This window comes from Aulonocara stuartgranti (genome assembly GCF_965226115.1).
Source record: "Aulonocara stuartgranti genome assembly, chromosome: 4".
In the NCBI taxonomy this organism is placed as follows: Eukaryota; Metazoa; Chordata; class Actinopteri; order Cichliformes; family Cichlidae; genus Aulonocara; species Aulonocara stuartgranti.
Window position 1 is genome coordinate 11,634,526 of NC_138942.1, and position 23,030 is coordinate 11,657,555.

Here is a 23,030-nt window from a genome sequence, read left to right on the forward strand (position 1 = left end):
AAACAAATATAGTAAACAATGAATCTAAGGTAGATGAAATTAGTAAAGGTATTTGTATTACTCTTTTACTTGTTCCCCTCAATTGTCCATTAACATGTGAAAGTAACGAAAACAATATTAAACTCAATGAAAAGCTATATTATGATCTCATTAAATAACCGTTGCCTTACAAAGAGCTACAGCAGTAGATACAGTATGGTGATGTTAATCTTATTACCTCTTTAAAACAACTGTCACACAAAGCACAAAGACTGGAACAGAGCAAACATACTGGCAGACTACGTAAGAAGTTTCTAAAATAAAAACAGGCATAATTCATTCTGGAAAAAAAATTTTTTTTGTTGGATGTTTATAATGAGACTCGAGGGATTTCTTCCATCTGCTTTTAAACCCGTGTTTTCTGCTGCCATCCACACTGGAAAACAAATCTTAAGAGTGCCTCATCATATGATGTTCGTTCCAAAAGCCCTTCAAGTTCTCGACTGCAGTAACTTTGTAAGAGGATTACCTCTCAGCTATTTTAATCTAATTATAAAAGAAACAATAATTCCCAGTCACAACCTTTTGCCCAACTCAATATGTTTAACCCTTTGGATGGGATGGTGGCAAAGCATAAGGTCTTTTCTATCAAACGCATAAATAATTCTATATATTTAATCACAAAAGTCATTCTTCAAACATCATTGGCTACTTACAGTTCTGCTTCTAGTCATTTCTGAATAAAAGAACAAGAGTTCTAGAGGACTATACAGCAAATGCATCAAGCAGTTCAGTTTCTCTTTTAATTAGATTACTTTGAAAAGAAAACAGCTTTTTAATCAGAAGAATGTTGATGCAGGTTTAAAGGTATTTATCACTTCGATTACAAAGGCAGTTTTAGACATTCAATTTGTCACAGCCAGAGCTGCTTGCACATAACTGAAAAGCACTGCCAAGAATGTGGAAATATGATTCAAAATGCTTCTCAAATACACCCAAAATACCACCATTTTTGTAACATTACTAGCAAAAAACTTTCAAAAATATCAATTAGCCCAGCAATCCTGCACTTATCACTGGGGGGGAAAAATCATTTAAGTGTAGAAACTGTTTAAGTGTACATGTACTACTTCAGCATGAAGATTTGGATAGTGACATTTGTCTACAAGTTAGAAAAGCTTTCCAGAAACTCTTGGCATTACAAGACACCCATCTACTGGTGAGCCTCAAGCCAACAATGTGAGGCTTGAATGCGCAGCTCAAGTTTCAAATGACTGAAGAGACATGCTCCTCCCCCATGTTTTTCTAGGGTAGAACTTCCTGTTTGGGAAAGATCCTGCATTTATTGGATTTAAAAAATGTTTTCACTGTTTCTTTCTTACATTTTATAAAAAAACAAAAAGAACAGACAAACTATATCAGGTTTCAATTACAGTCATTGTGTTACTGCAAATAATAATTCATAACACATACAACTAAAAAGTTATCTTGAGCACCAAGTTTGAGAAATACTGAAACCAAGTGGTCAAAACGAATATATCTTATATTATAAACTACACAAATCCACAAGGAAAACAAACAGAAACACCAGTGCTGCCATAAAACTACACATTTATGAATAGTTCAGTTGAATGACCACAAGAGGACGTAGAACTCAAATGTACAAGTCTGAGAGAATTATTGTCTAGTCATCTTTAAGCCCTCCAAAAACAGCTGTAGGGACGCTCTTCTGTTCAAGCTGCACCTCTGTAAAGCCAAGAGGAAAAAGAGGAATTCATTAAAATACCTCCATCGGAAAATGTTTACAAAAAATATTCTAAAAAATTGTACTGTGTCTTTCACGCACCATCTGGTCCTTGGTCTTCATCTTCTTCATCCTCATCATCATCGATGTCTATTTCATCAGGATTGGCTTGTTTGGCAAGTTCTGCCAGCTCACTGCGAGAAGTGTCACTCCTGCATAATTAAAGTGAAAAGGATTCATGTGCCTCAGCTTCCTTTGGAAGATGAAGTTCTGTTATATTAAAAAGAAAAAAAAAGAAATCTACAGATACTTTTAACTTAAAAAATAATGAAGAACAAACCTGACAAAGAGAATCTTCTCTTTGGGTTTAGGCTTGTCCTGTTCAGCCTCTGCAGCAAGCTGTTGTGCTTTCTGTTCCAACATCTTCATATCATCAATTCCCATCTGGCCTGGAGCAAGATCTGACACTGAACACCAGAAACAGATGGTTAGACAAATGCAGAACCACTTGGAAAAAAACAAAAACACACAAATAAATAAATACATAGAAAATGACACCTAAATGACCCTACGTTAATTCTTGAGTAGGTCTAGGAGGTTCCTTCAAGATTTGGAGTAAATACGGAGCATTCAACCATATCATTATAAATTGAAACATATCAAATAGCCAATATCTGATATAACACACAGTGATATTCATGTAACTACATCTAAATGGAGCACACTTTTAGGTTAATCCAACTTCTCCTACCAGTGCCTGTGGAGCTTGTTGTGGCCTTCAGCATCTGAGAGGACATAAAGTTGACCTGTGTGTTGTATGTAGCCTGGACACTTCGTTTGATCCTCAACATCTCTCTAATCGTGTCCTCATTTCCATGGCGGATCTCAAAATCTTTCCAGGTTTGCCAGAAATTAGCCGTCACCTGAAACGTCAAGTAAAAATTTGAAGAAATATAACCAAAGATTTTGAAGCAAATGTAGACAAATGACTAGAAGGGGTGAATTCACATACCCTTGGGTCACAGATCTGGGAGCAGTAGGAGTAGATTGCTCTACCACGATCAATCTCACCAAGTTTACTCTCCATGTCAGCAAACCGTAGACACATGTCTCTTGCATGCTCATCAGGAAGGACCTGGATAAACACAAACTATATGAACACTGCACAGAACCATTTACCAAAACAAGGGATGCAACATGGTGTATTTTGTGAGTAACAGATCATGAGCAGAGGGGTGATGGGAAGTTTAATTTTGTAATGCAACTTTGTTCAGTAATTTAAGGTAACGAGTATTTTGTCCATCAGAATGTCAAGTTATTCTTTTTACATTAAGTATATGACTTCTGATCTTTGCATATAATAAAAATGCCATGAGTATGAACAACTTTACACAAAACAATGTAATAGGTTTTTTTAAGAGGCTGACTATTGTCTAGATTTATTATATCTGCAAAATGATAATGTGGTCAGTCATAAAATCAATTTTGCTCTTTAACTAATACGGATTATCTTACCAATTGTGGCTAAAATAAACATGATCACTGATTATAGTTTTCATCAATTTAATGAAATTCCATATCTAGCGATCTATAAATGTAATATGACCTTTGGGGCGACTGTGGCTCAGGGGGTTGGGAAGCGTATCTGTAACCGGAAGGTCACCGGTTCGATCCCCGGGCTCTCTGTCCTAGTCGTTGTGTCCTTGGGCAAGACACTTTACCTTACCACCTACTGGTGTTGGCCAGAGGGGCCGATGGCGCGATATGGCAGCCTTGCCTCTGTCAGTCTGCCCCTGGGCAGCTGTGGCTACAACCGTAGCTTGCCTCCACCAGTGTGTGAATGCGAGAGTGAATGAATAGTGGCATTGTAAAGCGCTTTGGGTGCCTTGAAAAGCGCTATATAAATCCAATCCATATATTATATATTTACAATATTCCAACAGTGGCATAAAAGTGAATTAATTTGGGAAAAATCTCATTTCTGGCCAGAAAAGTCCTGTGATGAATAATGACATTCTGGAAAATGAACAATAAAAAGCTTTATAGCATCACATCAGGGCGGATCTTGTAATTATGAGTTTCGAATTTAAAAAAAAAAGATTAAAAAGGATAATGCAGCTGTATGCAAGAGATAGGACAATGTTACTGTACCTCAATAGCCTTCTGGTAGATTGCTCTGGTATATGTAACTCCATAAATTTCAGCTGCTCTCTTGATGTAGATGTTAAACATGAGATGTCTCTCCTCAGTTTCTACTGCCTGTGTTGCTCTTTCATATACAGCCATAGCGTGTCGCGCCAAACCATACTCCTCCTCCAACTTGGCATACAGTAGATAAATAGCTGAAAAGAAAGCCATTGTGGTTAAGTACATTTTATAACGGAGGGGGGCACTTCAATGTACTAAATTTGTCAGTGTAATTCAACCAAAGATATTCACTCTTAGCAAATTTGGCTGGGCAGCCATCCAATGCCTGTTCAAATAAATCTCTGGCTCTTTCCAACTTCTTGCCCCCATATCGATCAATAAACTTGGTGAGGTAAGTGTTCCAGATGTCGTAAACATTTGGCCACTTGAAAAGAGCGATACCACGTTCATATGCCTGAAAGAAATATTAATAACACCATTAAAAAGAGTGCTACAGTCGACAAGGACAAATTGTATTTTGAAAATAAGTAGTGGTCTAGTGGATTAGCTACACATTATTACTTTAAAGCTTTCCTCAAAGTAGTTGTGCTCTTCAAGGAACATGGCGTAATTGATGATGATCTGTGGAGTGGCAATCCGGAGATCAATAATCCGGTCATAAACTGCTTTCGTAGACTGTCGAGAAAAAGAGAAAAGCTTAGACTTAACACATAAATGATTCTTAGACCAATATCAAATACTACTGGTATATAGGTCCCAAACCATATCACAGAAAATTACTGAACATACCTGGAAAGTGCCAAGACTTTCCTCCAAGTCTGCCAGCATTGACCAGACCTTCAAAGACTTGTAGACTCTGTTTTGGACAGGCTCAGAAGCATCAAAGTACTCTGCTTTCTTGGATGGGATAGCTGTTGCTTTCTAAATAAAATAAATACAAATATGTAAATGGTTTCATAAGTTTTTAAGGTGATGCAACTACTGATATTACACCCTTTGCTTAAAACTGCCTTCGTAAACAACTGCAAATATTTTTACTCAGTGCCAGTGAAACTACAGCCTATAACTTCAGTTACCAGGTATTAATTTTAAAATATACTTTCAAAAGACATTTAAATAACAAGTCTAACAAATGTCTTCTTTATTTCACAAACTGGTCATTCCCAAACAATATATGATGCCCACAAGATGTTCCTAAATATGGCTCCAAAAAGGATCATGTGCATGATGTATATGATGCAGATCAGTTACCCTCAGAATTCGTAGTGCCTGTTCGTAATTCTCATGACGAAGTTCCATCTCTCCATATTCACACCACACTGCAGCGAGGTCATCCACCTGTTTGTAGTTCACCTTGGTAGCCTTCTCAAAGATCGTCCTCGCCTGAGTTGAGTTAGTAAATAAAGTTAGTAAACACAGGGAACTAATAATAATAATAATAATGATAAGAAATAATCTGAAACAGGTAAATTGAAGTTTAAATAATGACTTACATCATCCAGCTGCTCATTTTCCTCATAGAATTTAGCAAAGAAAACCCAGAGCGAGTGAGGTTTCCCTGTGGCCTTCATTGGATCAATAGTCTGGACTGCCTCAGTGTATGTGTTGATGATCTGAAGAAAATAGGGCTATTTATTAGTAATTCTTTACATGAAGGTAGTTTTTTGTGTGAAATGTATATATTGTGACTTGTGCACTGTCCCAGCCATTCTCAAAATATTTAAAACCCACCTGTCGTGGATTTCCGTCATACAGTTTTACCCGCTTGTGCCACTCATGAACATTATGGGGGTTCTGTCTCAGGAGTACACTGTTCAACAAGAGGGGTCGCCGGGCAATGAGCTGCTCAAAGCGGGCAAGTCTTAGCTCCAGGTCTATGTCATCTGAGTGGAGAAAAAACAAAGAGTAACGTACACATGAACAAAAAAAAAAACAAAAGAAAAATAAAAACAAAGACAGTTATCAAGTTTAACTGATGCACACATACTCACCATCCTCATCCTGCCCCATCTCAGCTGTAGTTTCCATCTTAGCAGCGATCATGCTCTCCTCAAATTGAGCATAACTGTCAAATACTTGTGTGAAATCCCTTACAGTGACTACTGTAAGGATGGCCTCTTCATAGACATCACGTGCCTGAGGAAAAAAAAATGTTTGGCTACAGTTGGACAAATTCACAGATAAAAAATTATTTTAATGCAAATGACTCAACCTAAAAAAACGTAAAGTAGAGATGTGTTTTAGTTAGTTAATTATATTAGGGGTGAAAATTAATGCTATTCAGAGGAAACACACTTTCTCAAAGTGGCCACTCCTGATGTAATAGTCAGCTAAGGAGCACCAAAGTTTTCCAAGTTGATCTGTGAAGCGAGTGAGGCCTCCTCGAATGATGGCTCCTACATTCAGAGAGGTCACCTTGTCAGGATTCTGGGAGATCAGGTCACATAGTTCATGCCACAGCTGTCCAAAAAAAAAAGAAGAAAAACATTTTTTTTAGATTTCTTTTCATTTAGCTTAAAAGGCGGGAATGTTGAAAAGTGTCTGGAAGAATCCCGTCTTACTTGATAGTTAGACTTTCCCTCTTTGGACACAAAGTTTTCATCATTGACAACAGCTGCTAGCCGCACAGCTGCTTCATCGAGGCGGCCAACAGACCGCAAGTAGTCTATGTATTCCTCTGCATTTTCTGGAGAAAGCTACAAGGTATCAAGAGAAGACAGTAAGACATTAAACATTCAGAAAGAAATATTTTCGCAGGTATTCTGTCTGAACAGATTAGGGAACTTGTCTATCTTTTAAAACTTTCTTAATCAGCCATAAAGCTTGTTATTGAATGCTTGTAAGGTCTTTTGGTTATCCAAAAGACCTTACAAGCTAAGAATCTTCAGATGCTACAGACAACATTTATGCCACAGAATACACTTTGAAAGATGACACCTGTAAAACAAAAATAAAATCAGAAATCACCTTAACATTTTAAATGACAGCTGCTGTATGGACTTAAGGTTGTGCAGTATGTTCTCACCTTAAGGTACCTGCGGTACACTCGGATGGCTGTCTCAGGCAACGGCAAGTCACGGACAAAGCGGAGATACAGAGGCCAGATGCGTGGGTGCTGAGTTACAGGAAGAGCTCTAAGTGCTCGGTCAAATGTTCTACGACTTCTTGTGATCTTGCATTGAGACACAAGGAACTGACAGTAATCCATCCATATTCTAGGCATCTAGTTTAAGCAAAGACAAATAGTTAGTTTTATGTAAAGCTCTTGCAGACCAAATATTACTTTTATGAGTAAAGTGGCTAAGCATCAAGTTCTATAGGAGGTATTACCTTGTGCATGAACACTAGTGCCCTTTCATGACAGTTATTGACTTCTTCATAGCCTGGTTCTGTGATACATTTCCCTTTGACTTGTTTTCGCCTCTCTCTCAGATAATTGTACCACAACTTATAGCTGCAAAAATGAGTGGGAAGGGTGGTTAGACACTCGGGAAATACTTGCTGCACAGAATCTTGTAAAATAATGTATAGTCTATGGGTTTTGAGTTATCCGTTGCTATTGGCTTCTCAGCACAATGTCCACAATTTTGTTGTAACGGTCTTGTTAGTTACCTGCCAGGGAGTTCTTTTAGAGCCCGCTCATATATCATATTGAGGGTAGATTTTGGTCCATTCTGTTTGAATTCGATGTAACGCATCCAGCACTTGACTGAATATGGATTCCTGATGATCTCCTCTTCATAAGGTAGATCGTCGTCCTCCTAGTATCCAAAAATCAAACAGCGGTGTTACTATTGTAGCGATTTTTCATAGTTAATAAATCATAAAAAGATAATTTCTTTGTTTCAAATGTGTAAACACAGTCGATTTGGTAAAACGTATCTCTGATTTCAAGTTTGATCAAACTTCCACATTAGCTAGAATAAAGTTAAAGTTCATGCTTGCTACCCAAAACCTCTAATCAACAAACACTAACAAATGTTCTGTGAAATATACGGTGTAGTGTAACTTACAAATATGACATCGGTTTTTCCGTTTAATGTTTTCATTTCTTCACAGAAAAGGCGGCTGTTCCGGATAAAAGCTATGCTAACTTTAGCAAGCTAATACTAGCTTGTAAGCGTGTAACCCTCACAGGAACTTCCGGTGCCAGAGTGCACGAGCCCGAGTCACAAAAAACTACAAACGGCGCGATGTTTGTAGTTCAGAAGAGCTCTCGCGTACATTAGCCCAGAAAAATATGTTTACTGTTTATTGTGTCTAAAAAAAAATCTACATTTAATATCAAACGTCTTCTTTCGAGTAATTTATCTGACATTTACAGCAACAGTGTCTCTCTTTTTGGCACAGGAAAATATAACTTTATTAACTGAAGGAAATTAAATCCAATATAAAAATGCAATGACAGGTACATTTAAAATCTAGCAGATAAGCATTGTTTTAACTATCTGAGAAAGTGGTTAGCCATATGCTTGAATTTCAGTCTTGAAACATTTTCTGTTACTGTTTTCTTTAAATCATGGTAAGTGAAGCTCTGCTGGTAAAATGTTTTCTGTCAGGACAAGGCAAATAATAGTCCTAAAATATGTACAGTGCTTAAGCAGGTCATTAGGCCATACTGTGTAGGCTATCTTATATCAACATGTAAATCACTGTAGTAAAATGATTACGGACTTGGGTCTCTAAGGACCCCAGGAATAAACTACTGTAAGAAAACACCATCTTGCAAAATGTTCTCATGATCTCAATCTGACCTTTTGTTAAAATCAAGGGATAAATGTACTGAATAAATACATTTGGTTCAAATATAGTTTTTTTCTGGTTGCACATGAAGCATCTAATATGTTTACAAGGAGCTATAAAAATTGCACAGTGTGACGAAACCTGCCTGCACCTATGATTATCGACTTAAAAGTTACAGAAAGGTATACCTTTGGGATCTGTGAATACACAAGTTAATAGAAATCCAGTTAATGAAAACAGAGAGCAAAATCTATTTATTTTTGCGGGACTTTTTTGTTTGTTTGTTTTTTACAAAAGCAAACATGCCATAATGTTTTATAGCTTTTAATAAACAACACCAGTTTCCCCTTTTTGACTGATATAATTATCTACACCATCATAACATCATCCCAGTCCTTAAGTTATTATGAACCCAGTTAGATTTATATAGTTCTATGTCAAGTTAAAGACAAAAAAACCTGTGATTCTCCATTTTGTTTGTTAATTCCTCTGAGTGGCATTCAGGCGGCTGTCAACCATTTGGGAGATTATATAAATTATTCTACTTTTGGGACTATGCTACTAATGTTTTAAAATGAAAGTCACACAGTTGATCAAGGGCACCATATTTCAAAAAGAAAAACAACATCAAATGTAGCTTGAGGATAAAGATCTTTGACCAAGGTTGTCTCTACTTACCCACACTATTAAACATGTTCATAGCCAGGGAATGGGAATTCATTTTGGAGGAGCACCTAAGAGGTCCTGGTGTACAGTTGCAGAACATTGGCACATCTCATATTCCTCTAATAAAACTGAATGTAAGGCCTTTTCCGTAAAGTTCAAGTGGTATTACACATTGCCTTATAAGCACTAGAAGAACATTTGCCAACCAGGCTGAGATAAGACCTATAATAAGTCCCACTCAGATAGATATGCCAATGCACTGCAACTGTATACCAGCAACACATGGAGGCTTCTCCAAAATTAATTTGCATTCGTACTAAGAACATGTTTAATGGTGTGGCTAAGTAGTGACAAACTCTCACTATAAAATAAAATAAATATTTCCCAAGATTCAAACTTTACCTGAGTTAATGATTTATTGGTTAAAATCCATGCTTAAAAATATGTTCATTGAGTAGCATCTATTTTAGTGCATACTTTAGACATTACACTTTTTATGAGCTAAAATAAAGCTATTGACAGTGCTTATTTAGAACATATTGCACAATATTACCAACATAAAATTGCATTATCTTTAAAATTGACATATTTTCTATGAGGGGTTTACTTTTCTTGTTTTTGAGTCATGTAAATGATACTACATTTTACAGTATTATAAATATCTGAAATGTGGACAAGCTATGACACTCAATACCAATGACATTTCAGTACATCTTTCCAAATGGAAAGAGGTAATGGGTTTAAAAAGGGAAGTCAAAGCAACAACTCCTGTAATAGATTATTTACGTTTTCAAAATGGCTTTAATTTGATCGTTTTGTATCATTCAACAAGGATGACATAGAACATACAATGTCCCATGCAATAAAGGAACTTGAAGCTGCTTTATTTGCCTATTTATTTATTTATTTATTTGTATTTTCAATCTTACTATACTTCTATAAAATTATTTTCCGGCTTGACTGATTAATTTATATTTAGTTTTCCTTTTCCTGTATTGGAACTATTTTCTCATTTAAGCAAGATAAAATCTGGTACACAAAAAGCTGAGTAAACATAATATGTCACAAGAGGGGTCTTAAATGACAAGGATGCTTGACCAAATCGAGAGGCAGACTGCCGCTGACCAAGCTGTTTAAGCCTGTATAAAAGCAACTACTTCAGTCTCGTCGGAGAACTGAAAGGCATCCTCAACAGGTCAGTGCTTGTTTGTTTATTAAACTGAATTAACTTTTACTCAAATTTATCGTACCCTTTCTTCCATTTTTTCAGTTTAGCACTGGTAAAGGAAAGGAAATATCAAATGCTACTGATTTACTGATCAAATAGATTAAATCTTTGATCAAGAGTTGAAATGAAACAGTTGAAATGTTGTGTATGGATTACTGAATGTTTGAAAACCGTAAAAAATTATGCAACCAAGCAAGACTGCTTAACTAAAATTCTGTGTGATGTGACTGCTGTAGGTGATAGCAGCACAAATATGTTGACTTTGTGTTTTCTTCCATCTATATTTTCCTTTAAATGCATCTTCAGATAACAACAGATCAGAGCCACTCAGTCGGGATAAAGTGAGGTGAGATGTGTGTTAAATAACACAACTCCCAAATGGTTATAATAATGTTCATTAAAAAATATTTCCAAATTATGTAAAACTATATCACAATTAAACATGTCCCAACTCATTCATATTCCTTCTCCTTTTGTCAGTTACCACTAAAGTGCCAAAATGAGCACAGACGCAGAGATGGAGCAGTATGGCCATGCGGCCATTTATCTCCGCAAGCCAGAAAGGGAGAGGATTGAGGCCCAGACTGCTCCATTTGATGCCAAGTCGGCTTACTTTGTGACTGATCCTGAGGAGATGTATGTCAAGGGCAAACTTGTCAAGAAGGAGGGTGGTAAAGCCACTGTTGAGACACTTAAAGGAAAGGTAAGTGAATATTCATAAAAGATTCTAACTTCAACAATTATAACCCTTCAACTTTCTCAGGAAAACAGATAAGATTAACGTTATATATTAAATAATGTACTTATCAATTTTTTTATTGTTTTTTTTTTTATGTAGACAGTCACTGTAAAAGAGGATGACATCCACCCCATGAATCCCCCAAAGTTTGATAAAATTGAGGACATGGCCATGATGACCCACCTCAATGAGCCTGCCGTGCTGTTTAACCTCAAAGAGCGTTTTGCATCATGGATGATCTATGTAAGTGTTTAACAAACATTTAATAATGGTGTTTTCTGATCTCTACTTTTCAGTACTGGAGAGAACTCATTACAATGATAAAGATGTTCAGTGTGGACACAATGACATTTGTGAACTTACTCTGCTTTCCAGACTTATTCCGGCCTCTTCTGTGTCGTCGTGAATCCCTACAAGTGGCTTCCTGTGTATGATGCTCAGGTTGTCGTGGCATACAGGGGCAAAAAGAGGATTGAGGCTCCACCCCACATCTTTTCCATCTCTGATAATGCCTATCAGTTCATGCTCACTGGTATGTCTTATTTTAGGGGATATACTAAGTGTATATATGTGTATATATACATATATATACATATATATATATATATATATATATATATATATATATATATATATATATATATATATATATATATATATACATATATATATATATATATATATATATATATATATATATATATGTATTTGATCATTTGTGGTTTTAAATTAACAATTAATTTAAGTATTTGTTGTTTTCAGATCGTGAGAACCAGTCTATCCTCATCACGTAAGTAATATACCAATAAATGAATGTCACATATGAAAAAACACAATAAAACTCAATTCAACTCTTTCTTTAACCAGCGGAGAATCTGGTGCAGGAAAGACTGTCAACACTAAGCGTGTCATCCAGTACTTCGCAATAATTGCAATGACTGGATCCAAGAAGGCAGAGCCTACACCTGGCAAGATGCAGGTATAACTGCTTTTATTTGGAAAAAGTAAGTAAAGTTTTTACAATATACCAACAAAGGTGTAACATAATTTTTCTAGGGTTCCCTGGAAGATCAAATCATTGCAGCTAACCCACTGCTGGAGGCATATGGTAATGCCAAGACTGTGAGGAATGACAACTCCTCTCGCTTTGTAAGTGTTGGAACAGAAAAAAATAACAGGTTTTAAAGCAAACTGTCAAAATAACTGTTAATTTAAATCTGATATGTTTAGGGTAAATTTATCAGAATTCATTTTGCAACCACTGGCAAGCTGGCTTCAGCTGATATTGAAACATGTAAGTTATTTTTATTTTATTTATTTATTTATTTATTTATTTATTTATTTATTTATTTATTTATTTATTTATTTATTTTTTACATTTTATTCACTGTTGCTGTCTGATGTTATGAAATCTGCATGCTTTTGTCTGACACTGAATTTTTGGTCTTAGATCTGCTGGAGAAGTCCCGTGTCACCTTCCAGTTGTCTGCTGAGAGGAGCTACCATATCTTCTATCAGCTGATGACAGGCCACAAGCCTGAGCTCCTGGGTAGGTACTGACAGCTATTTGTACCATGAAGCTGAATTTAGTTTCATAACATTTATTTATGCATTTCTTCTGGTCTTTCAGAGGCTCTTCTGATCACCACAAATCCCTTTGACTATCCAATGATCAGTCAGGGTGAAGTGACTGTCAAAAGCATTAATGATGTGGAGGAGTTCATTGCAACAGATGTAAAGACTCAGTTCACTGCAAATATATATATATATATATATATATATATATATATATATATATATATATATATATATATATATATAGAGAGAGAGAGAGAGAGAGAGAGAGAGGACAAAAATATCACAATGTTAATTAATACCTTTTATGTGCAATTCAGACTGCAATTGACATCTTGGGCTTCACTGCTGAGGAAAAGGTGGGAATCTACAAGCTGACTGGTGCTGTGATGCATCATGGCAACATGAAATTCAAGCAGAAGCAGCGTGAGGAGCAGGCTGAACCTGATGGCACTGAGGGTAAATGAGAAAAATCTACTAAATCTGTTGATTCACAGAAGATTAGAGTCTAACTTGGGCTAACTAAATATTTTCCAGTTGACCAAAAGCATTAAATTTCTATTTATCAATCAGTGGCTGATAAAATCGCCTACCTCATGGGTCTGAACTCAGCTGACATGCTGAAGGCGCTGTGCTACCCAAGAGTTAAAGTTGGCAATGAGATGGTGACTAAAGGTCAGACCGTCCAACAGGTAAGTGAGTAAAAGTTTTAAAATATTTGCATTTTGACATATGAACATATACTATTATCTATCTATTCATTTATTTATTTTTGAGAAAAACAAATTAAAATTCTCTTCTTCCAGGTCAACAATGCTGTCTCGGCTCTGTGCAAATCCGTATATGAGAAAATGTTCTTGTGGATGGTTATCCGTATCAATGAGATGCTGGACACAAAGCAGCCCAGACAGTTCTTCATTGGAGTGCTGGATATCGCTGGGTTTGAGATCTTTGATGTAAGCGCCTAAGGAATATTTGAGTATTTTTGAAGAAAAACACTCTTTTGCTATGAAATTAAATACCTTTGTACTATTACAGTTCAACAGCTTGGAGCAACTCTGCATCAACTTCACCAATGAGAAACTGCAACAGTTTTTCAACCATCACATGTTTGTCCTGGAGCAAGAGGAGTACAAGAAAGAAGGCATTGAATGGGAGTTCATTGACTTTGGTATGGACTTGGCTGCCTGCATTGAGCTTATTGAGAAGGTAAACAGCTGCTCAGGAAGAAATGTACATGCTACCTCCATAAAATATTAATATATTATGTAACATATGTTGCATATGTTATCTCTGTTGAAATTTTAATATGACATGTGCCATTTTCTCAGCCAATGGGCATCTTCTCCATCCTTGAAGAGGAGTGCATGTTTCCCAAGGCCTCTGACACAACGTTCAAGAACAAGCTGCACGATCAGCATCTTGGCAAGACCAAATGTTTTGAGAAGCCAAAGCCTGCAAAGGGCAAGGCTGAGGCACACTTCGCTCTGGTTCACTATGCTGGTACAGTGGACTACAATATCACTGGCTGGCTGGACAAGAACAAGGACCCGCTGAATGACTCAGTTGTGCAGCTCTACCAGAAGTCTTCAAACAAACTGTTGGCCCTCCTATATGCAGCCCATGCTGGAGCTGATGGTAAGAAACAAAAGTGCTCACAAACTCCTGTGTCCAGTACAGATAGTATGTATCTGTCTAATAACTATAATGTGCATACTGTAGACTAATATGTATACTGTGAAAAATATTCATTAAATTCCAATAATGAAATTTACTATTTATGAAAACAGAGGCTGCTGGGGGTGGCAAAAAAGGTGGTAAGAAGAAGGGTGGTTCCTTTCAGACTGTGTCTGCTCTTTTCAGAGTATGTATAGATTTGTATTGCAGGAAAAATAATTTTTTACTCATATTTAAATATTATTAACCTATTATCTAATGATGTTGATCTACAGGAGAATCTGGCCAAGCTGATGACCAACTTAAGAAGCACTCATCCTCACTTTGTCCGTTGCCTGATTCCCAATGAGTCAAAGACCCCAGGTAAAACCCCCACAGTCCTACTGACTGCTCAACACATTACACAGTGACATAAATAAAGTTTTGAAACATTGTGCATTTCTGACTCTCAGGTCTTATGGAGAACGCCCTGGTCATCCACCAGCTGAGGTGTAACGGTGTACTGGAGGGCATCAGAATCTGCAGAAAGGGTTTCCCCAGCAGAATCCTCTATGGTGACTTCAAGCAGAGGTGTCAATTTGAGTTTAAGAGTGGCAAATTAATTTTATCTTATTGAAAACACTTTTGTGAAGAACATCATACCAAAAGATGAAATGCCTATGAGTAAAATGATGATTCTCTCTTGAAGATACAAAGTGTTGAATGCCAGCGTCATCCCTGAGGGACAGTTCATTGACAACAAGAAAGCTTCAGAGAAGCTGCTTGGCTCCATTAATGTGGATCACACACAGTACAAGTTTGGGCACACAAAGGTACACCTCATTATTTTAATAAGCGTAAATAGAGTGTCCATTTGCACAGCACTTATTGTTATTATTTTATTATTTTTCCATAACAAAATAGGTGTTCTTCAAAGCTGGTCTGCTGGGCACTCTTGAGGAGATGAGAGATGAGAAACTGGCTGAGCTGGTGACCATGACTCAGGCTCTCTGCAGAGGATACGTCATGAGGAAAGAGTTTGTGAAGATGATGGAGAGGAGGTAACATTGTCATACTAAATTCTATTGTATTCTCTTTTGTATTGCTTTCCTCATATTAAGATCCTACGACACTAAAAGTTACTATACTAACAGTAACACTCTCATGTTTGGTTTTTAGAGAATCTATCTTCTCCATCCAGTACAACATCCGTTCTTTCATGAATGTCAAGAACTGGCCATGGCTGAAACTGTACTTCAAGATCAAGCCTCTTCTGAAGAGTGCTGAGACTGAGAAGGAGTTGCAGAACATGAAGGAGAACTATGATAAGATGAAGACAGACCTGGCTGCTGCTCTGGCTAAGAAGAAGGAACTGGAAGAGAAGATGGTCGGCCTGCTGCAGGAGAAGAATGATCTGCAACTTCAAGTGTCTGCAGTAAGTAATAAACAAAAGAACAAATATATAATGCCTATAATCTCTTGTATGCATGTTAGCTGATTCTGACCGTGTATGTGGCACAACAGAGTGTAGATTTTTTTAAATGAATAATGAGCAACTGCCAAGACACACGACATGACAACACTAAATTATACATTGTTTTCTGTTCCATGTATTATAGGAAGTTGACAATCTCTCTGATGCTGAAGAAAGGTGTGAGGGGCTCATTAAGAGCAAGATCCAGCTTGAGGCCAAACTCAAAGAGACAAGTGAGAGACTGGAGGATGAAGAGGAAATCAATGCTGAGCTGACTGCCAAGAAGAGGAAGCTGGAGGATGAATGCTCTGAGCTAAAGAAGGACATTGATGACTTGGAGCTCACCTTGGCCAAAGTGGAGAAGGAGAAACATGCCACAGAAAACAAGGTTCAATTTATCTATATCTGAGAGGAAAAATGACTCTAAATGAAAATATATTAATTCTTTCCTGAGATATAGTTGTTAAGTTATATTTAAATACATCCTTTGTACAATTCTTAGGTGAAAAACCTGACAGAGGAGATGGCATCTCAGGATGAGGCCATTGCCAAGTTAACAAAGGAGAAGAAAGCCTTACAAGAAGCCCATCAGCAAACACTGGATGATCTCCAGGCAGAGGAGGACAAAGTCAACACTCTGACCAAGGCCAAGACAAAGCTGGAACAGCAAGTTGATGATGTAAGAAAATTATAATCATATTGCTTTTTAATGGAAAGAGTATTGAATCATTGTCTTTCCAACCACTTGAATCAACTGACATGACTTTATAGCTTGAGGGTTCACTGGAGCAAGAGAAGAAGCTCCGCATGGACCTTGAGAGAGCCAAGAGGAAGCTGGAGGGAGATCTGAAACTGGCCCAGGAATCCATAATGGATCTGGAGAATGACAAGCAGCAGTCTGATGAGAAAATCAAGAAGTAGGGCATTTTTCCGTTATTACTAGCAAAGTTTGTTTGTTAGATCGTCCACTCCATAAATGTAGACTACAAAAAGTCACCTGCAGCTAAATGTAGTGCTGTAAGATCTGACATGTTTATGCCCTACTTTGTCCACAAATCTCTAATGCCGAACAATAATGTCATCACTCAATGACTTCATTTCTTAACTATGTTTCTGTGAGTAGCAGCGAAATTGTAAGCTTTCTTTACTTCAAAGCTTTCTTTACATGTTCAAATCTATAATACTGAATTTGTTCTTCTTGTCCTGTTACAGGAAGGACTTTGAAATCAGCCAGCTTCTCAGCAAAATTGAGGATGAACAAACCCTTGGTGCTCAACTCCAGAAGAAGATCAAAGAACTGCAGGTAACACTGTTATAACTCAATAATATATTCACTGAATTTAAAGCATGTTCAATGGGTAATGTCCTTTTCATATTGTCATTGCACTAGGCTCGTATTGAGGAGCTGGAAGAGGAGATTGAGGCTGAGAGGGCAGCTCGGGCTAAGGTAGAGAAGCAGAGAGCAGACCTCTCCAGGGAGCTTGAAGAGATCAGTGAGAGGCTCGAGGAAGCTGGTGGAGCAACAGCTGCTCAGATTGAGATGAACAAGAAGCGAGAGGCTGAGTTCCAGAAACTGCGTCGTGATCTTGAGGAATCAACTCTGCAGCATGAAGCTACTGCAGCAGCTCTCCGTAAGAAGCAGGCTGACACTGTTGCAGAGCTCGGAGAGCAGATCGACAACCTCCAGCGTGTCAAACAGAAGCTGGAGAAAGAGAAGAGCGAGTACAAGATGGAGATTGATGACCTCTCCAGCAACATGGAGGCTGTTGCGAAAGCAAAGGTGTGGGGTTTTTGTAGAGTACAAATTTTGTTTGAGCATTTAAAAGCAGGTATTCATGAACTGTTAACATGAATAAACCAAAATTATTTTAGTTACAGTTACTTATTCTAAATTTAAAGTAATTTTCAAATTATTGTCAACAGTTATATATTTATGTGTTTATATATGTAATTAATTGCAGTACATCTCTTTTATAAATAACATATGCTAATCTTCACAGGGCAACTTGGAGAAAATGTGCAGGACTCTTGAGGATCAACTAAGTGAACTCAAAGCCAAAAATGATGAGAATGTTCGTCAGCTGAATGACATTAATGCCCAGAAGGCGAGACTTCAAACAGAGAATGGTAAGTGATGTATAACAAAGAAACAGTCTTTTGGTGGCGTTATCAGTTTTGCACATTCACACATAGGTGACCAAAAGCAACAAACAATCAGTGGGGGAAATTAAATAACCTGAGCTTAGTACATGTGTGTTAATTACAGGTGAGTATTCTAGGCAGCTTGAGGAGAAAGAAGCTCTTGTTTCTCAGCTCACAAGGGGCAAGCAGGCCTTCACTCAGCAGACTGAGGAACTGAAGAGACACGTTGAGGAGGAAGTGAAGGTCTGAACTATTTCCTGTCATATTTTTTGTCATAGCACTTACTAATTTAAACACATAAGTTTTAAATCAGCTGGGCTGTCCTCTAATTTGGTTCCTAGTTGTTACCATTTAAATATCTCATCCTCTCAGCATTAGACTTTAAGATTGACTTAAACATTAAAGTTGTCCATCTGACATTGATTGTGTATTCAACAGGCCAAGAATGCTCTTGCTCATGCTGTTCAGTCAGCACGTCATGACTGTGATCTGCTCAGAGAGCAGTTTGAGGAGGAGCAGGAGGCCAAGGCTGAGCTGCAGCGAGGAATGTCCAAGGCCAACAGTGAGGTGGCTCAGTGGCGATCCAAATATGAGACTGATGCTATCCAGCGCACCGAGGAGCTGGAGGAGGCCAAGTAAGTCATGATACTTTCATTGTCCTAATTGGGTTTCACAGTTTTTTCATTAAACAACTACAAAATTATTTAAACGATAGGAAAAAGCTTGCCCAGCGCCTGCAGGAGGCTGAGGAATCCATTGAGGCTGTGAACTCCAAGTGTGCCTCACTGGAGAAGACCAAGCAGAGGCTGCAGGGTGAGGTGGAGGACCTCATGATTGATGTGGAGAGAGCTAATGCTCTGGCTGCCAACCTTGACAAGAAGCAGAGGAACTTTGATAAAGTAAAGTTTAAACATAACATATCATCAAAATAAACATACAGGTATAATAACAACCAACTAATTAACCTATATTAACATAGGTCCTGGCAGAATGGAAGCAGAAGTATGAGGAGAACCAGGCAGAGCTGGAAGGAGCCCAAAAGGAGGCTCGTTCTCTCAGCACTGAGTTGTTCAAGATGAAGAACTCATATGAAGAGGCTCTGGATCATCTTGAGACCATGAAGAGAGAGAACAAGAACCTGCAGCGTATGTCAATAAATAAAATTATATCTTATGAGGGTTATCCTCTGACCTTTATAAATGTACTTTATAGAACCCATGTAAATGTTATCTGTTTGAAAACTGTATTTCGGAAGATTCTGTGAGATTTTGAATCTAACTCTAATTGCTGTGTGGTCTGAAATTTAAGAACAAATATTACTTTCAAAGTGCTGTTTTATTCTTATTCATTTTTTATTCTTATGCTGTAGAGGAGATCTCAGATCTGACTGAGCAGATTGGTGAAACAGGAAAGACCATCCATGAGCTGGAAAAGGCCAAGAAGACTGTTGAGACTGAGAAGTCTGAAATTCAGACAGCTCTGGAGGAAGCTGAGGTATTTTATAGAAATTGACTTTGAAAGAAAGCAAAGGAAAACATGTTTTATCAACTTTATGTTGAAATGATTTTTTAACATAGCTGTTTAAATCATTTAAAGGGAACTCTGGAGCACGAGGAGGCCAAGATCCTTCGTATTCAGCTTGAGCTAAACCAGGTGAAAGGTGAGATTGACAGGAAGCTGGCAGAGAAGGACGAGGAGATGGAGCAGATCAAGAGGAACAGCCAGAGGGTGATTGACTCCATGCAGAGCACTCTTGATGCTGAGGTCAGGAGCAGGAATGATGCCCTGAGAGTCAAGAAGAAGATGGAGGGAGACCTGAATGAGATGGAGATTCAGCTGAGCCATGCCAACAGACAGGCTGCTGAGGCCCAGAAACAACTGAGGAATGTCCAAGGACAGCTCAAGGTGAGTTGGTAGATGATTTGTTAAAAAATAAAATGGTTATTTATTTATTTATTTAATCAGGATGCCCAACTGCACCTGGATGATGCTCTCAGAGGACAGGAAGACATGAAGGAGCAGGTCGCCATGGTGGAGCGCAGAAATGGTCTCATGGTAGCTGAAATCGAAGAGTTGAGAGTCGCTCTGGAGCAGACAGAGAGAGGACGCAAAGTAGCTGAGCAGGAGTTGGTTGATGCTAGTGAGCGTGTTGGACTGCTTCACTCTCAGGTTGGTATTCATTACTTTACAAGAACTTTGAGACATCAGAGAGTGAGAATCACAGCATTAAAACTGTTCTCTTTCATTCAGAACACCAGTCTTTTGAACACCAAGAAGAAGCTGGAGGCTGACTTTGTCCAGGTTCAGGGTGAGGTGGATGATGCAGTTCAGGAAGCAAGAAATGCTGAGGAGAAGGCCAAAAAGGCTATCACTGATGTAAGTTAGTACTTTACAAGCCTTCTTTTCTTTTCAAAATTCTTGTTCATGCTTGATCAATAATGCCAACACCACCCATACTTTCAGGCTGCCATGATGGCTGAGGAGCTGAAGAAGGAGCAGGACACTAGTGCTCACCTGGAGAGGATGAAGAAGAACCTGGAGGTCACAGTCAAGGACCTGCAGCACCGTCTGGATGAGGCAGAGAACCTCGCCCTGAAGGGTGGCAAGAAGCAGCTCCAGAAACTGGAGTCCAGGGTATGTACTCTATATAAAGTCCAGCTATTATTAAGTGTAACACTTTGATTCTCTCATAAGAACTCATTTTTCTCTCTACTCTAACATTTATTTTTAACATGGCATTTAAGGTCCGTGAATTGGAAGGTGTAGTTGAAGCTGAGCAAAGACGTGGAGCTGATGCTGTTAAAGGAGTCCGCAAATATGAGAGGAGAGTGAAGGAGCTCACTTACCAGGTGATTACACATTTATATAAATATTCACCTTATTCAAGTCCCTAAACTCTTTCTTCTCTTGCCAGCAGTAACAGTTTTTTATCTATACAGACTGAGGAGGACAAGAAGAATGTGGTGAGACTTCAGGATCTGGTGGACAAACTGCAGCTCAAAGTCAAGGCTTACAAGAGACAGGCTGAGGACGCTGTGAGTAAAATAGTTTTTGATTTTACATATGGGAAGCACAACTTCATGAGAAATGACACAGGCAGAAATTATCAAACACATAAAGAAAGAGAGATGCAAAAGGGACCAACATCTCATGAGAATTTCATGTCAATAGCACTTTTAGAAATATATTTACTTTGAAAATGGGTGACAAGTTCAAAGCTTATTTTACCTGCTGTATGATCAGATATTTTTTAAACAATGCAACATACTGTAACACTGAACAGGAGGAACAGGCCAACACCCACATGTCCAGACTGCGAAAGGTCCAGCATGAGATGGAGGAAGCTCAGGAGCGTGCTGACATTGCTGAATCTCAGGTCAACAAACTGAGAGCCAAGAGCCGTGATGCTGGAAAGGTAATTCATTTAATTTGATTTTACACAAAATGTAACTTTGTTTACTGGTTTTGTTCTTTATAGTATCCCAAAGTATTAATTTACTAGTATATAGACCATTAATTTAAGGTGTAGACAATAGTGCAACACCACATGGGACCAGAGTTTTTAATATGTGTTGAATAATTATGTTTTTCATCATTTTTTCCAGGGTGAAAAAGCTGAATAAGAGACATCTTTTGGAATCTTTTGACAGTGTTCATAAAATATGAACTACCTGTTGAACTGACAGCTGATAATGTATTAATTCAATAAAATCTTAAATTATGATTTAATGATATTTATTCAGCATCATTTACTGTCTATTCTATGAAAGTCACATTTCGATACGCAATGTCTGACACAGTAGCTTCCTCAGAATAATTATGAATTAGGACATTGTCCTGGTTAATTAGGACAGCCCTTTTGCTGAGTGTTTCCAAAAGCTTTTTGCATTAGAGATAGCTGGGTTAACATTTGTCAACATTTACTTCCATAGCCATTAAAAAGGCTTTCGGTGTTAATACATAGTATGAATTAAATATTTTATTTGTATGTGATGAATGCTCATAGTAAATATATACACAGACATTATCATATAATGACCATGGTGTAGTATGAATGGTAATAAAGGAGGTCCTCCTTAGGAATATTGTAAAACTTATAAAATAGAGTTAAAAGTCCAAACTTTATGCTGTCCTTCGTTTTTTCCAGACCCGTCCCATCGGCCGTATTAGAGTAATTGTCGGGCCAATTATGGCTCCTAGGCCTGACCCTCAAGTCTTTAGTTAGTTCTTATTGTAGACTCTATAGTATTCACACTCAAATTAAGCTGATGATGCCTTATTTTGGCTTCTTACTTCCACACTATTTTCAGTTATAAAAATATTTCTTCATACAGACTAGTGTGTGTTGATAATAAGATGTCCAAATGCGTCTTGTAACCAAACTTTAATGGGTACATTTAACAACAAATGCCAAAAAGCCATCATATGTTTTCGTCTGGATAGTTTTTCCCACACTTGCATTGCTCTGGGATGGTATCCAGCTCAGTTAAAAAAGGCAAGGCAATAAAAAAAAATACAAACGGAAATCTACAGTACACTTACTAAAAGTTCAATTTCAAGGAACTGCAAGTGAACATAAAGCTGTATCTTTGATGTAATACTGTTATAACCGAAAGTATTTAACTTCTTATACATTTAATTCTCTCTAAATCACTAAGGCTAAGACTAATCACTAAGGCTCTGACTGTGGAAAGTTAAGCATGCCATACTGTCTACTATCTCCATTGAAGCAAAGCATTTTGGAGCTGCTGGCAAACATGAGCAGTACATAAATAAAATTGTCTTTTTACTGTAGCAAGGAAACACAGCTAAAACATGCATGCCAAAACATTTCCCAAAGGTTTCTTCAAACACTTACAGTATGAGTAATGCATTCTAAATTAATTTGTTACACGAATCACTGTGTCTGTCACAAAGTAAACCTGGGCATGTGAAT

General features: G+C 37.7%; 2 protein-coding genes across 2 annotated transcripts; one reads left to right on the forward strand and one right to left on the reverse strand.

Annotated features, from left to right (window-relative positions):
• Nucleotides 1–763: 763 nt before the first annotated feature.
• Nucleotides 764–8,022, reverse strand: xab2 (XPA binding protein 2). Its single transcript, XM_082531739.1, has 19 exons — nucleotides 7,885–8,022; nucleotides 7,484–7,632; nucleotides 7,202–7,325; nucleotides 6,897–7,094; nucleotides 6,433–6,567; nucleotides 6,167–6,331; nucleotides 5,863–6,007; nucleotides 5,603–5,754; nucleotides 5,365–5,484; nucleotides 5,123–5,254; nucleotides 4,661–4,792; nucleotides 4,433–4,546; nucleotides 4,163–4,325; nucleotides 3,875–4,065; nucleotides 2,736–2,858; nucleotides 2,475–2,646; nucleotides 2,064–2,190; nucleotides 1,826–1,935; nucleotides 764–1,725 (listed from the first exon to the last, which is right to left on the reverse strand). The coding sequence occupies exons 1-19, from the start codon at nucleotides 7,918–7,920 to the stop codon at nucleotides 1,664–1,666; spliced, it is 2,550 nt and encodes an 849-aa protein (XP_082387865.1). The 5' UTR covers nucleotides 7,921–8,022; the 3' UTR covers nucleotides 764–1,663.
• A 2,808-nt stretch (nucleotides 8,023–10,830) lies between these two features.
• Nucleotides 10,831–21,823, forward strand: LOC309705071 (myosin heavy chain, fast skeletal muscle-like). The gene is made up of 40 exons (XM_082530623.1): nucleotides 10,831–10,854; nucleotides 10,989–11,211; nucleotides 11,347–11,490; nucleotides 11,623–11,779; nucleotides 12,010–12,037; nucleotides 12,115–12,226; nucleotides 12,304–12,396; nucleotides 12,478–12,541; nucleotides 12,698–12,796; nucleotides 12,878–12,981; nucleotides 13,143–13,281; nucleotides 13,396–13,514; nucleotides 13,629–13,778; nucleotides 13,861–14,031; nucleotides 14,154–14,460; nucleotides 14,613–14,686; nucleotides 14,775–14,862; nucleotides 14,952–15,069; nucleotides 15,188–15,311; nucleotides 15,403–15,539; nucleotides 15,658–15,913; nucleotides 16,098–16,340; nucleotides 16,455–16,631; nucleotides 16,724–16,869; nucleotides 17,165–17,255; nucleotides 17,343–17,732; nucleotides 17,953–18,079; nucleotides 18,219–18,337; nucleotides 18,533–18,729; nucleotides 18,810–18,993; nucleotides 19,074–19,239; nucleotides 19,464–19,588; nucleotides 19,691–19,999; nucleotides 20,060–20,263; nucleotides 20,345–20,470; nucleotides 20,558–20,728; nucleotides 20,839–20,943; nucleotides 21,034–21,129; nucleotides 21,378–21,509; nucleotides 21,700–21,823. Exons 2-40 carry the CDS (start codon nucleotides 11,008–11,010, stop codon nucleotides 21,715–21,717), a joined length of 5,814 nt encoding a protein of 1,937 aa, XP_082386749.1. The 5' UTR covers nucleotides 10,831–10,854; nucleotides 10,989–11,007; the 3' UTR covers nucleotides 21,718–21,823.
• Nucleotides 21,824–23,030: the final 1,207 nt, after the last annotated feature.

Bases quoted from the DNA above. Each gene is read 5' to 3' on its own strand.
- xab2 (XM_082531739.1), bottom strand. From the start codon at position 7,920: ATGAAAACATTAAACGGAAAAACCGATGTCATATTT. The intron at 6,008-6,166 runs GTGTGTTTCCTC...TTTTTTCCTCAG, and splicing joins GGAGTGGCCACTTTGAGAAA to GCACGTGATGTCTATGAAGA. The intron at 4,547-4,660 runs GTATGTTCAGTA...TTTTCTCGACAG, and splicing joins AAAGTCTTGGCACTTTCCAG to TCTACGAAAGCAGTTTATGA.
- LOC309705071 (XM_082530623.1), top strand. From the start codon at position 11,008: ATGAGCACAGACGCAGAGATGGAGCAGTATGGCCATGCGGCCATTTAT. The intron at 16,870-17,164 runs GTAGGGCATTTT...GTCCTGTTACAG, and splicing joins TCTGATGAGAAAATCAAGAA to GAAGGACTTTGAAATCAGCC. The intron at 17,733-17,952 runs GTGTGGGGTTTT...TAATCTTCACAG, and splicing joins AGGCTGTTGCGAAAGCAAAG to GGCAACTTGGAGAAAATGTG.